The sequence below is a fragment of the Notothenia rossii genome (genome assembly GCF_949606895.1).
Source record: "Notothenia rossii genome assembly, chromosome: 9".
Lineage (NCBI taxonomy): Eukaryota > Metazoa > Chordata > Actinopteri > Perciformes > Nototheniidae > Notothenia > Notothenia rossii.
In genome coordinates, this window is record NC_136907.1 from 7904750 (window position 1) to 7918955 (window position 14206).

A 14206-nucleotide genomic window follows, 5' to 3' on the forward strand; every position below is an offset into this window, starting at 1 on the left:
ACAGAGAGGTTGCTGTGCTGAAGTTGCTCATGCTGCGACGGAAGGGCTCGTTTTAAATTGCTCTGATTAAAAGGCAGGTGCGATTGGCTAAAAATGGTTTTGATTTCCTCTCAAGGGTGATGTAAGCCATGGAGGGCCAGCTTGAACGCGAGTAACCCCGGCAGTTTTACCGAAAATAACCCGGGCACTGCAGCATCAGCACCAGGCAGCTGCGCAGGTGCGGCCTTTAAAGAGACAGCGGGGCCTGAAAGCTCACCAAAACCTTCCTCGTGTTTACACAGACTGACAACAGCCGACAACAGCCTTATATAGAATTGATAATCGGTGTCAGGCTGTATGGAAACACGAGAATTACAAAAAACTTCAATGCGCACGAGAGCTTTATCCTAATGTATTCCCTTTCATCTCATTTCCCCAGAGACAGCAGCCAAGTATCTCCATAATATACTTAAAAGGTTTAAATTGGCACCTGGGGGGCTAATTTGATTAAGTTAGCTAATCTTATCCGGAATACCTTAATGAACTTTGAATTAACTCTAACTTTTATGTCACTCCATTACCTTGATCAATGCGGAATCCTTAACATATTCTTAAATGGACCTAAAATGGACTATCAACTAAGTTAATTAACATAATTCCCTATCCACTCCTGGTTATTATACATAGGGTTGGGAGGAGAATTTGGAAGAAACGTTCAAAACCAAAGCACTATTTCCCCCCTCCAGTAGCATCCTGCCAGCAAACAGCAACGCCCTGTATCCCAGACCGGCGTGCGTACCACACAGACGCACTGCCCGGTGAGAGATAGCGGAGCTGCTGCTGAAGCATCTGCAGAGCTGGTCGCCTCTTGTTGTTCCATCCCTAACACCGGGACTGAAGATAGTCATTACCACTGCTGCTGAGGATGTGTGAGAGTATTTCGATGCGAGTTCGGATCGGATGGATTCAATGAAAGGAATAATCTTAGCCAGGAGAAAAACCATGACAGGCATCCTGCTCCCCTGACGATTCTCGGGTATGCAGTCGTAGTTTGAGGCCGGACATGATTTTAATCTCACGAGTTGCTTTAGTGGATGCGAGATGGTGCACGCCGCACCCCGAGAGATATTGATAAGGTGATCAAACAGCTCTAACGCCTGTCAACCGAACCGGATTTTTCCTGGACTGTGGCGCACAGTGAGCATCTTGTTTTCTTTTTTTGATTTATTTGTTTGCGCTGACTAACTGTTTTGGAGGATCTTCTGATGTGGCGGGATTGTGCCGTTTTGACTAAAAGGATCAACTGAGCTCTGTTGCTCTGAACCAGAGAGGAGGACCAGGAGCATCTCACCTGTCAACACAATAAGAAGTATGTGCAATGTGTGTGTGCGTGTGTGCAATGCAACACATTTTAGGGACTGACTGGTAAAACCTTATATTTGTCCTCAGAGTCCTATGACTCATCGACCTTTGTTTTAAATGCATATTTTTTCCTTATTTTGCATAAATAGTGTCTCATGTTTTCATTCCCATCAGTTTGTTGTTAACAGGTGCTTTTTGGAGAGCTGGCAGCATCCCTGCTCTCTGACTGAAGTCACTGCAGAGTCGCCACACCACTGCAAAGCCACATTTAATAACCATATTTCATCCCCATATGGGAGACTTTAAAATGATGGCCGTGTGTGTGCTCACATGTCCTAGCTTTAGGGCGGCATGGCAGAACAAGGAGGCCTCCAATCTGACGGAGAGGCCATTAAAGCCTGTCAGGGTTTTACTGAGCTTATATACAGGCTGGTAATGGAAGTTCACTAATGGCAGGGTGATCAATATGAGCCATGGTCAATTTCCTTCACTGGGCCTCTTGACATGAGGAGATTTTACTGCACATTGGTCAAAGATAGATGGACAATACGAGACTATGTGGCATTGCATAGCAGTGGATGTTTGTACAGAGTGTTGACTGTGCCATATCAGCCCGTATTTACCACAGGAACCTTGATTCTGACAAGAATGGTGTCAAGAGGATCTTTTTATGAGGATAACCTGAGCTAATCTTAACTTTGGCAAGAGATGAATTGGTGTGAATATGTTATAAAACCGAAGCCTCAGTAATGTATCTCGGACCCACACAGCCATTGTTGTGTTTATCTCTGTGTTTCGTTATAATTTATTTGGTTGGGGTAGCATTTGTATGCCAATCTTAGGCCTGCATGTAAATGAATAGGAGGTTCATCCAAATGTTTGGACACAAGAAGGTGGTTCTGATATTATTTTCCTAATACTTCACACCATTCCCACAATTGCTTTACAATGAATCTCACATATAATTACTTTTCTTGATTGCATTTCAACATGACCAGATATACACTTTCCACCATAAGGGTCTTTACAGCTCGGACTACTAATGTACTCATTTGAATCACATAATCCTCCTTCATTTAATACAGGAATATTTTCTGTTGTTGAATTAATGAAATAATAACAAGATTCAGCCACTATCACACATCTTCAGTATGGAAATATTGAGAAGAAGAAAGAGTTTCCTAATAAACTAATGGATCAGCAGCCACAATGGTTTAAAAAACACTTCAGACGAGCCGCCTTGCCTAGAAGGAAATGTATGTGAATCAGCAGATTGAGTATGCTGCAGGACTGAAACCAGATCCTAACCCCTCACACTTAAAATCTCATTCCCCTCAGCCAGTCCATAAAATAAAGTGTAATCAGATCAAATCCATCACCTTGTTTCAAGATGGTGTCTGCAGTCATCCTAAAACAATTTCTGCATCTGCTGAGGCACCAGTTTGCAAAGGATCAGCCAATTATGAACCAAAAAACTAATCAATAAGATAAGATAAGACTTTATTTTTCTCTAAGGAAATTGTTGTGCCAGAGTTACAAAAATACAATAAACACAGCAACACAATAACAATATACACTAACAGTTCAGTAAAAAGAGCAATTCAATAACTAGATGGTCACATATGTAAATGTGCACAGTATTTAGTATTTAGTATAGTGCCCAAACCGTAGTGGTAGTTACGTAATTGCACGTTATTTATCGAACATTATTAATAATAATAATAATAATAATAATAGTAATAATATTGCACATGATAGCAGAGTGTTTTGTAATGATGGTATTTATATTGCACATAGTGGTGGTGTGGGATTTCTCAGTTCCCTTGGCCACAACATTTTAACCTCCTTATTGACTCATTTAATTATTGACCTAGCTTTAACGCATCTTGAAGGTTCGTAATCAGCATCTCATGTTCTTCGTAGATACAAACGTAAGGATATGAGGCTCCTTCAATGAGTGCAGTGGAAACAGTTTTAAACACTGCCATGTTTGTCTTCCTTGCAGCCTTCATCATGGCTGAGAGGACTCTTGATCCGGTCCCCGTGAGCATCCCCATGGAGGAGACCAAGGTCCCCAGTGGAGCGCCTCCGGAGGCCCCGCTGCTCATCCACTTGAAGAAGGTGGAGAACCACATCACGGAGGCTCAGCGCTTCTCCCACCTCCCACGCCGCTCTGCTGTGGACCTGGAGTTCAACGAGCTGTCCTACACCATCCGGGAGGGCCCCTGGTGGAGGAGGAGAGGTACTGCACACAGCTCACATAGTTACCATGATGGATGAGGAGCAAGCGAGCACCACCCATGGTGATCGATATCTGGAGAGCAGACATTTCATGGGAGGCATTTAATAGCCTTTGTGACATTTAAGACACATATTTTTTCCCCTCAGCGGTATTCTGTCTCTGTTGCTTTGCTCTTTTGTTCGGACACATGTAGCCAAGCCCTTTCCTCACTCTCTCACACACACACACACACACACGCACACGCACACACACACGCACACACACACACACACACACACACACACGCGCGCGCACACGCACACACGCACACGCACACGCACACGCACACACACACGCTTGCAGTTTTTCCACCATGTTGTTGCAGGCCTGAGCTTTGCTGCGCTCAGCAGAGTTTAGACATAGTAAATAATTTACGCTCTCAGGTTGGCACACGGCTCTCCTCTCTTTTCCCCGTGTTGTCTGACGACGGGCGGTGGCAGCCCCACGATTGATCAGCTCATGAACTATTAACAGCATTCCAACCCACCACCTTTATTTGTGATGAGCCCCCAACCTTTGGTCATCTTTGGTCATCAACTCAACCAGCACTCTGTACTCTATAACCCTCTCTTCTCTGTATATTTAGCTGGGTGGGGACTCGAGAGCAATCCTTTATTCACGTTGCCCCACCACACAGTATAGGAGGCCCTTACAGGATGCTATTTTCAGTCTTGTGTAATATTGATGTGCATCATCAAAGCCCGGCGCAGGAGTGTTTGTAGTTTCGCTCTAGAACCTGAATGTATGGAGAGCATTCATGAGGAGGATCACAGCGAGAAAGCTTTTTGATGCACATGTTTTTTCCCTTTAAAGGTCACCTATTATGCAAAATCCACCTTTTCATGTCCCTTATTATTATTATTATTATTATATGTCACTTGTTAGACGCTTTTATCCAAAGCGACTTACATACATTCAGCACTGTGGACAATCCCCACAGGAGCAATTTGGGGTGAAGTGTCTTGCCCAGGGACACAACGACATGCTGACTGCAGTGGGACTCGAACTTGCTATCCCCTGATTCGAAGTCCAGCACACTATCCACTGAGCCACAGTCGCCTCTTATAAACATGTGTGGAAAGAGATTCTGAAAGTTTCAGCTCTATCCTGATCCATTTATATAAAAACCTGTCTGAAAATGAGCCGATCAGTTTTTGGCCACTTTATGATGTCATAACGATTTGTTGGCTTGTGTAACCATTAGCCAATCACCAACCAAGGAACCCCCCCCCCCCCCCCCCTTATCACCTGAATCTCCTCCTAGAGCACCATTGTGTTCTTTTTAACCAAATATCAGCATATACAAGTGTTTACCAAATGGCAGTACAATATAGCAGCTACGACATATAAAGTGCATGATCAGGCCGATGATGTGTGAGCAGGAAGTGTCTCAGCTTCTACTAATGAAGCGCTGCCTTTGAGATGCTCACACTCTCTTTCCCAAACCCCCCTGTCACATACAGCGGGCTCCTCATAACCCCTGTCTGCCCTGCGATTACCTCTGCCACTCACATGAAATAATATAGTCTGTGTGTTGCTCACATGTCACACATCCTGTAGATTCTGAGGGGCTTGTCTGTGTTTAGGTCTCATTTCACAAGCGGAGCTCAGAGTTGATCCACTGCAGTTTCTGTCTGCCTGATCAAAGCTGTCAAATAAATGACACAGAGCTAAAAGGCTGTTGTTCTACTGCGGCTCAAGAAGTCGATGATTACTCCCTAAAAGAACACTTCATTTTATTCCTGCTGACTTATGTGCAATTATACAGCTTGTAGAGGGAAAAGGGTGACGTGAACAATGCACTTTATTCGTAATGGAATAAGTCCTTGACACACTATGCATGAGTCATTCCTTAAAAGGTCTGCGGTCGACCTGGAAGAGATTACCCAGAGGAAGATAGTGTAAAAGGACGTAGAGTCGTTTATTTTATTGTCAAAGAAGGGCATAAAGGTGCTGTATGAGCTGCCCGCCATTTGTTATTGTGAGTGTCTCCTAGCGAGGGTGGCCGTTAGTCCCCGTCAGGATGGAGTTGCTTTGACCTGCTTTTTATGTTGAGGGTGTTCTCGTCCTGGTGAGGTATTCTCCTCGCTGGTGAAACACTACCCCAGTCAGGGAAGGGAGTGAAAGGAGAGCAGGAGATGTTTCCATGCCTTTGGGTGATTTCCGCTCTTGTTTTGTACTCCAAGTGCGTCTCTGCACCTGCATTGCTCATTTGTGAGGAGGAAGAAGAAGAGCGGTCATCTGACAGATCAAATCACATCCTCTACTTAACATGCTTCGACCGTGCTACTTTTCAAATTCATCACCATGCCTTCACACCATAACTCAAATGTATGACCGTGACACAAAGTGATTTATGATTACCTCTCCACCAGCGTTGTGTTATTTTCTTGCAGAACGGTTATGAAAATGTACGATAAGGTTTAATTGGATTTGAAATGAAAGCAGTGTTGTGTTAAGGTTAGTTTATCCATATAGCTAATTCCAAGGCAATTCAAAGTGTTTACACAATTAAAAACTAAATAAATGAAGCAAAATTAGAAGAAGGCAATTCATTAAGACATTGAAGATGGTTAAAAATAATTGTTATTTTAACTATAATGTTTGCTTATTTGTCCTGTAATGTTAAAGCTATGGTCCGACAGAAGGCAAGTGATGCTCTATCTTGTAAAGAATGGTTGCAGTTTATACAGAGCAGGGCCGTCCCTCCCTACAGGCCCATCATGCAGACTGCGTGGGGCCTCACCTTGCGGAGGGGGCCTCACCTTGCGGAGGGGGCCTCATCTTGCGGAGGGGGCCTCACCTTGCGGAGGGGGCCTCATCTTGCGGAGGGTGCCTCAACTGAGCCGAAAACCTATGCGCTTATGCGGCGCAACTAGTGTGGGAGAAGGATCTTATTCATAATAATAAATAATAATGCATTACATTTTTTTTATTAGAGCGCTTTTACAGGTGCTCAAAGCGCTTTACAATTACACATTACACATATTAGACATGTAAGAGTCCTTACTGTGGACATTACCCACAGGAGCAAAGGCAAGGCAAGGCAAGGCAAGGCAAGGCAAGGCAAGGCAAGGCAAGGCAAGGCAAGGCAAGGCAAGGCAAGGCATTCGAACAGGAGTTCACCAACGCCCCTTGATCTGATGACCAACGCTCTAACCACTGCGCCAAAAAGCCCTTAATGTTTCATTTTGGTTTCTTAAATCCTGTCATTTTCATTCTCCAGTGTGTGGATTTAGTTTAAAATACGTGGTCCTTCCTCTAAAGCTGCTTGCAACTGACCATGATGACTCAAATGGGTTTGATTTATGCAGTTAACTGAATTTTAAATAGCCCTACTTAAAAAAGACCTCCAACTTTTTGTTCTAGTCCCGGTACCGGGGGGAAAAACGCGTCATCTGCAGGAAACAGCGTCTGAGGGCATCTTAATATTTAATAAACTATGAATGTTTTATATCCGTGTAAAGGGAAGAAACTCAGCTAACTGATCTTTTTTTTTTTTTTTTTTTAACCCACAATGCTAACGCTCAGCCTCTGAATTAGCCACGAGCGGAAAAATGCTAACGCATTACTGCACAGCAACTCACTCATAACACCCTTATTATTATCTTAACTGCACATCCAACCCATCGACTAGCCTCGTGAGATGACACAGAATCGATAGGTACCTACATCATCACTCTATGATAAGAACTCGCGAAGATATTAACAAGAACAGACATCAAAACATTCTGCTGAAGGTTAATCCATAGGTTAATCCAAAGTGTCTGTGTCCCTTTGAAATGATTTCTGATAATCCATAAGCAATAAACCGACTTTTCCTTTTTCAGATGTCAGAGCGTGAGCTAGGTTCGCTCTCATGTAAAACTGCATGCGCAAAGCCCCCACTTTTGTTTGTTAACGTGTGTGTCTATGTGGACATTCCTCTTAGATTCTATTGACTCTAACGGTTAAAAAGAGATGTCAATCACTAAAATCGACCAATGGGTTCCAGAGAAACGGTAAAAACGCCCATTTCCACCCAAATCACCTCAGAGGTGGAGTTTTTTTTGCTAAACCTCTCTAAAAAGGTGAAAATGTTGTCTCTTGTTTTGCATCAATCTTGATACAGGGTACTCATTATATGTTGTACTTTGGATTCCTAAAGCTTTTAGTCTACCGTACCATCATCCAAGGGTAGTTTTCACTATAAGTAAAAAAAGAATTCTTGGACGGACACTATAATTTACAGTTTTTTACTATGTTCAATCTGAATTTTCTTTAACATAAAAAACATCTATATTGATTCTGACTTTTCTACATCCAACTCACAGGTTTATCATTGCTTTGAGAAAAAATATTATTAATTGACCCCTTTTAGAAGGGAAGATATGGTCATTTGTTCTGGGAATGTCATTTTCGAGCCTGAGGCCTGAAAAACAGGCTCAGTGCTTAACAGGTTAAAAGAGACCTCTAACTTTTACACATCAAAGCCTGTAATTCAAAGTGTTGTATAAAACCTCTAGTGGCTCCAGAGGGTGCTGTGCAATCTGGTAAATAGTGATGTCACTTGAGACAGCGTCAGTTGGAGTCTGAGACCATGTTTTGGAAAAATCTGCCCGCTGACACGAGTTAGAAAAAAGTCTGCAGACAGTATCACACCTCTGTAACTAGAATAGCATAATGCACCTGATCCTCCAACAGAACTGATCGCACTGTTGGTTTTGTAGGCACAAGGTTTTGATAAGGAAAAACACAGTGTAGGGTGAAAAAGATGACAAATTATTGCACATCTATATCCAAAAGTACATACAAGTGAATGCTTAATCTGTGGTCTAGCCTTTTAAACATCTACCATGTGCACATGACTGCATTTTATTTAAACAGGGTATAATTCTGTTGGGGCGAAAAGGATTAGATTCAAGGAGCAACCACTACCTTTGGGTGTTTGCATATAGTTTATTTAACAAGGTAAATAATACAATATGTACAAATAAAAAAGGTACTAGTATTTGAATTGCCAGATTTGATCCTTTAAAGAAATGATTAATTGAAAAAGAGATAATAACTACTTTTGAACATTATAATCCAAGTGAGAGATACAGTATGTGTTGACATCTCTTTCAAACAACCAATTTGAGGGTGTCATCCAACTCAATTGTGACTCATAATCATTTGTCTAACAATTACTGCGAAACATCCTTTGAGATCAGACTGGATGTACACTGCCACATGCTGTTACATCGCCGCGTCTTTGACAGTGAGGTGAGCTGTTTCCTCTGTGAATCTCACAGATAAGTCCATTATTATGCACAACCTCCAGCACCGGGTTAGACCATCAGTATGCAGCACATGCCGGAGCAGGGCTGCTTCCTGATAGCAGGCCGCTCTGCTGTCTGAGTGAAGGCTGTCTGATGTAATAACACTGCGTGGGAGGAGGGGGCCATTAGGCTATACTTTACTCCTAGGGTTTGAGGGGGCTGGCGGCTCTGTTGAGACCCTAATTACAACGCTTGAGACAGGAGGAAGCATCCCTGAAGGCAGTGGAGAAATGGGTGAGGCGAGGGAGGCAGGGGGTGACAACAAGGCTCCTGCACTTTCCATATCTGGAAGCTTTCAGAATCTGTCAGTTCTGAAAGTGTTCAAACCTGAGCCATCCTCATTAGAAGGCCACACAACTTCAACCTTTTTGAAAACCGCTGCAGCCTGCATCTCCTGGCGCCACTTAGGGAGCAATGATCTAGTCTTGTATCTAGTTCTGTTTTACAGTAATGTCTCGCAGCACACCTGATACCCACCTACATAAAATGCAAGCTTTGTATTCTCCGCAGCCAACTTCACCTTGAATTATTTATTTTCCCTAGACATAAATAACAGCTTGCACAAATGTGTCCGTCTAACTCTCCTAATTAATTGTTTAACAAATATATTACATAAATAAATATGTAAAATTTTTGTAAAGCACTTTGAATTGCCTTTTGTTGAAAGGTGCTATATAAATAAACTTGCCTTGCCTTGCCTTACATATGCAGTTTGTTGGAGAGAAACTCCCTGGAGGAAATTTGGGATTTCAGCCTATGCAGACCATTTACATGCACAAAAAAACTCACATAACACACTACAGGAAAGGGAAAACCCCCACAATCACAGGCTGCCTACTGCATACAAGAGGGTTGTTACCCTGAGTGGGTGGCTGTTCACGTTGTTTCAAATATGAAATTGGCATCTTCTTTACACTTCAGACTATCTATCCAGCTGATGGTTGCTCCTAAAATACACCATTTCTAGATTATTTTTAAAACCGTTGCTGTAGTGTAGCCTGCTAATTTTGCAGATCCGCAGCATCTAGCCTTGCATCATGGTTCCTTGTACTCAGATTTAATAGGCTGTGACCTTCTCTGCTGGAGAGAAATTAGGCTCAGTGTCTGCATAATGATCTGCAGAAACACTTGTGTCACCGTGCAACACAGCTCAGTAAGTGATAACAATAGAAACAGGTCATTACACTCGACTGCTATTCTGCTTTTCAACCTGCTTTATTTTCTCACTGGCATATTAGGAAGGCGATATTTAAGTGAGCAGACTCATACATGATAAAGCAGATGGACCATGACTTCTATAACTGTTGGGTAAAAGCAAACTGAATACAGGATGTAAAATAATATTGTGTCAGCTGTTTTATTTGTGTAACGAGCTCACATCCATTCTCATGGCTCTAAATCTTTCTTTTGCTACATTAATTTCCCACATGAGTACACTGTAAACCAGGGCCGTTTCTAGCTGTTTGGGGGCCCTATGCAAGATGCTGTTTGGGGGCCCTATGATGCTGTTTGGGGGCCCTAGTTTTTACAGTTTTGAACTACAATGGGGGGATTCCGAAGCCTTTAAGATGATCGGTGGAGACGCATCAATCTGTTACACTTTAAGAGGAAAACCAGCTAATTTCACGAAAACCAAGCAATTGAAACTTACAAAAAATGATATTGAAAAGGTAAACAATAAGGCTCCTCTACGTCAATAAATGCAAGAGATGCAGCATTTTCTCAACAAATGTATCATTTACATTTTTCATCTTCTTCACACGTCACTCATTGGCTGACAGCCCAACGATAATGTGGACTTTATTTCCCCACAAACACAAGCCACAGCTTTGCTATCATTGCAGTTTAGTTGTGTTTATATCCTACATTTGATTTTTAAGCATTTAATGCTTCACCGAACACAGGAGGGGGCTTGGCTGTCTACAAATAAAGACGGCTAATTTGAATTCTCCCCAAATATATTGAGGCTGAACCTGAACCTGAACCCCCTGGGGGGGGGGGGGGGGGGGGTGTACCTGTCAGCGCAACTTACATGATGCCGAATTTAACAAACACATTTAAATAATTGGTTTAAACGGCATAATAATAAGGACGATCGTCCGTTCTGTGATTCTCCAGAGCACACATGTTATGATATTAGGGTCATGCAGAGTTAGATGAGATCGCTGTCCCTTTAAGAGAGAGAGAGAGAGAGAGAGAGAGAGAGAGAGAGAGAGAGAGAGAGAGAGAGAGAGAGAGAGAGAGAGAGAGAGAGAGAGAGAGAGAGAGAGAGAGAGAGGAGTATGGCTTGTGCATGTGTGTTTGTGGATGGTAGAGCGACAGTGAGAGAACCTATGGAGAGAACGTGTGTATGTTTCTGGAAGTGAAACGAGGAAGCAGAAAAACAGAGGTCTGTGATGTATTTTGTGAAACAGAAGAACAGCTAAATAAATGCAACGGCCTCCCAAGGAGAGCTCGCCTCTCTCCAGTCATTTAAGCTAAAGTGGGTTATTGAACCTGAAGCTTGTTGCTTCTGCCCTCCTCGACTACGGTCTGGGAGCCGACAGGAAAGTTCAACACACAGATGGCCAGTCCGCCCCTTTGTAGCATATTATTTCAATGAGAGATGAGCAGATCGCCACTGGGCTTTCAACTAAATACACAGCCACGCAAAAAACTGCGGCATTTGTACAGCTCCTTATGGGTACTGCAATTAGTGAAATGCTTTCCTCCGTGGTGAAACGGTCAGCACTGCACCGCGGAGGAAAGCGGCAGAAAGTCACCTGGAGTTAAAGAGAGCGGGGCTGCGTTGCGTGCATGGCTTCCTTCTGCAGGTAACGGGGAGACGCGCTCTGACGGCGGTCTCGTTCAGGATCCGAAAATACAATTTAAATATTTTGTATACTTATTCCACTTATTCCTAGTGTGCCACTGCTGGCACGCGTGCCAGGGGTTGCCGACCCCTGATATAGGGTATAAATAAACGATACATGTCATTTCATACCTCAATAGTTGCCCTGTTCTGCCCTATAATGTGTGACTAAAACATGCTTTCAGTAACAGGTTGACTTTTCCCTCACTTATATTACATGTTTTATTGCTATTGTGCTTATTTTTTTAACTTTTCTCCCCCTGCTTTCTTTTTCTAATAGTGTCTCCTTTTTGTCAGTGATTGCTGAACGTGAAAAAGACACTAGAACTATTTTCCACACAATAAATATTCATTAGAGTCTAGTAAATTGTCTAGAAACATATAACTACATCTAACAAATCACTTTAAAGCTCATTGTCTGAGAGTGATTGATAAGAGCAATTTCAGAGCAATGTCACTACTATAAATAATGTATATTTGTTCTATCTTTGTCAGGTTACAAAGCCTTACTTAAGTGTCTGTCTGGAAGATTCAGAAACAAAGAGCTGATCGGCATCATGGGTCCTTCTGGAGCCGGGAAATCCACTCTGATGAATATCCTGGCGGGGTACAGGTAAGATAAAGAAGATCGTACTTTTGATTTCATTTAGAGCTTGGAAAATGGCAGTGATATGGTTGGGAAAATAGTGAATGTGCTCTTCCAATATCAGAGTAGCACATGATAACAACTAATCCCAACTGTAGCTGTGAACATGACAGGATGTCTGATTACCTAGAAGAGCATCAGGACTGTTTGAGGCATATGATAGCTATGTGATTAACATGATGATTCAGCCTCTATGGAGATAGACATGTGACAAGCATGCTCATTTCTGACGTGGAGCTAATCTGAAGTAAACATTGAATACTGCTTTCTATTCCTCCATCTTGTGACTGTGTAACTCCCTCTCTTGGATATCAGCATGTGAAGGACACTGTTCAGGAACTAGTTGATGCTCTGTATGTGATGACTACTTCCATTCTGGAGAGGATCCCAAACACATGGATCCTGAGATTGAAGCTCAAGCCGGTGACCAGTGATATTTTTCTAACAAATATCATTATATTTTCTTGTTGGAAACAGAGAGACGGGCATGAAGGGGGAGATCAAGGTGAACGGCCGGCCAAGGGACCTGAGGACCTTCAGGAAGATGTCGTGCTACATCATGCAGGACGACATGCTGCTGCCTCACCTCACCGTGCGGGAGGCCATGATGGTAATGTCCTCTAAAGACAATAGAAAACAAACACCTCATTAAATCCTAATGTGGAATATTAACGTGCCGACCTCTCTCTGTCTTCAGGTTTCTGCCAATCTGAAGCTGAACGAGTCCATGCAGGTCAAAAAGGAACTTGTAAGTCTGAATATATATTGATTGTATTTGCATTGCAATATTTCAACCATGGAACACAATACATATATAAGTATAGTAAAGTACCTATCCATTTAATATCTTGTCATGAGTGTAATTGCATATTGATGAGCCAGCCAAATGTATGGTTGTAATGGATTTACAGGATTTTTGCATCAACGTACATTTTTTAAGCTATCTGTTTGTTTCACTGTATACGCCATTAGAGGCATTTTCATCTGGTTCTTTCAGTAGTTATAATAACATAATATTGATAACAATCCTCGTTGATGTCCATCTTCTCTGCAGCGAGGTCCTTCTTGGCTTTAGTTTCATACATAACCCTATCCAATGTAGAACTAAGCAACAACATTAACTTCAAAATGAGTCTATTTGCTTGTAATGTGGATCCTCCCCAAAACCTAAAGAAGCAAAACATTTTGTAGTCTTCTCCAAAAGGGACAGCCTTACCAAATGTATCTCTGGAAAAAAAATATCAAATTGTAATTAAATCTGGAATAGATGTGTACAGATTGTCGAATAAAATAAATAAAATATGTCACTACCCTAGTCCATGCTAAAACACTAAGACACACATGCATTATCGGCAAAAAATGAATAGGAAATAAAAATATGTATATTTATTATGTCTGTCAATTTTAAAGTAAGGGACCAGGCACGATTTATATGAACTGATATGTATATGTACTAAAGATCTTATCATAAAAATAAGTTACTATTTAATTCACCCTCTACTGTCACAGTGTAGGTGAATCAACACAAACAAAGAGGCCCGTATTTGTCAATGAAACTCACACCATGAAAGTCATTTGAATCACTATCATCAGTTAGCTGTCATCCTGTACGAACATCCGTCTCTGTGTGTGTGCAGGTGGATGAGATCCTGACGGCTCTGGGTCTGCAGGAGTGCGCTCAGACACGCACCAACGCTATCTCTGGAGGTCAGTGTAAACGACTGGCCATCGCCCTTGAGCTGGTCAACAACCCGCCCGTCATGTTCTTTGACGAGCCCACCAGGTAG

General features: G+C 42.3%; 1 protein-coding gene across 1 annotated transcript; it reads left to right on the forward strand.

Annotated features, from left to right (window-relative positions):
- Positions 1 to 770: 770 nt before the first annotated feature.
- On the forward strand, positions 771 to 14206 carry abcg4a (ATP-binding cassette, sub-family G (WHITE), member 4a; the record flags this gene model as incomplete). Its single annotated transcript, XM_079648669.1, has 6 exons — positions 771 to 1348; positions 3347 to 3583; positions 12269 to 12386; positions 12897 to 13029; positions 13117 to 13167; positions 14057 to 14206. The coding sequence occupies exons 2-6, from the start codon at positions 3355 to 3357 to the stop codon at positions 14204 to 14206; spliced, it is 681 nt and encodes a 226-aa protein (XP_079504795.1). The 5' UTR covers positions 771 to 1348; positions 3347 to 3354.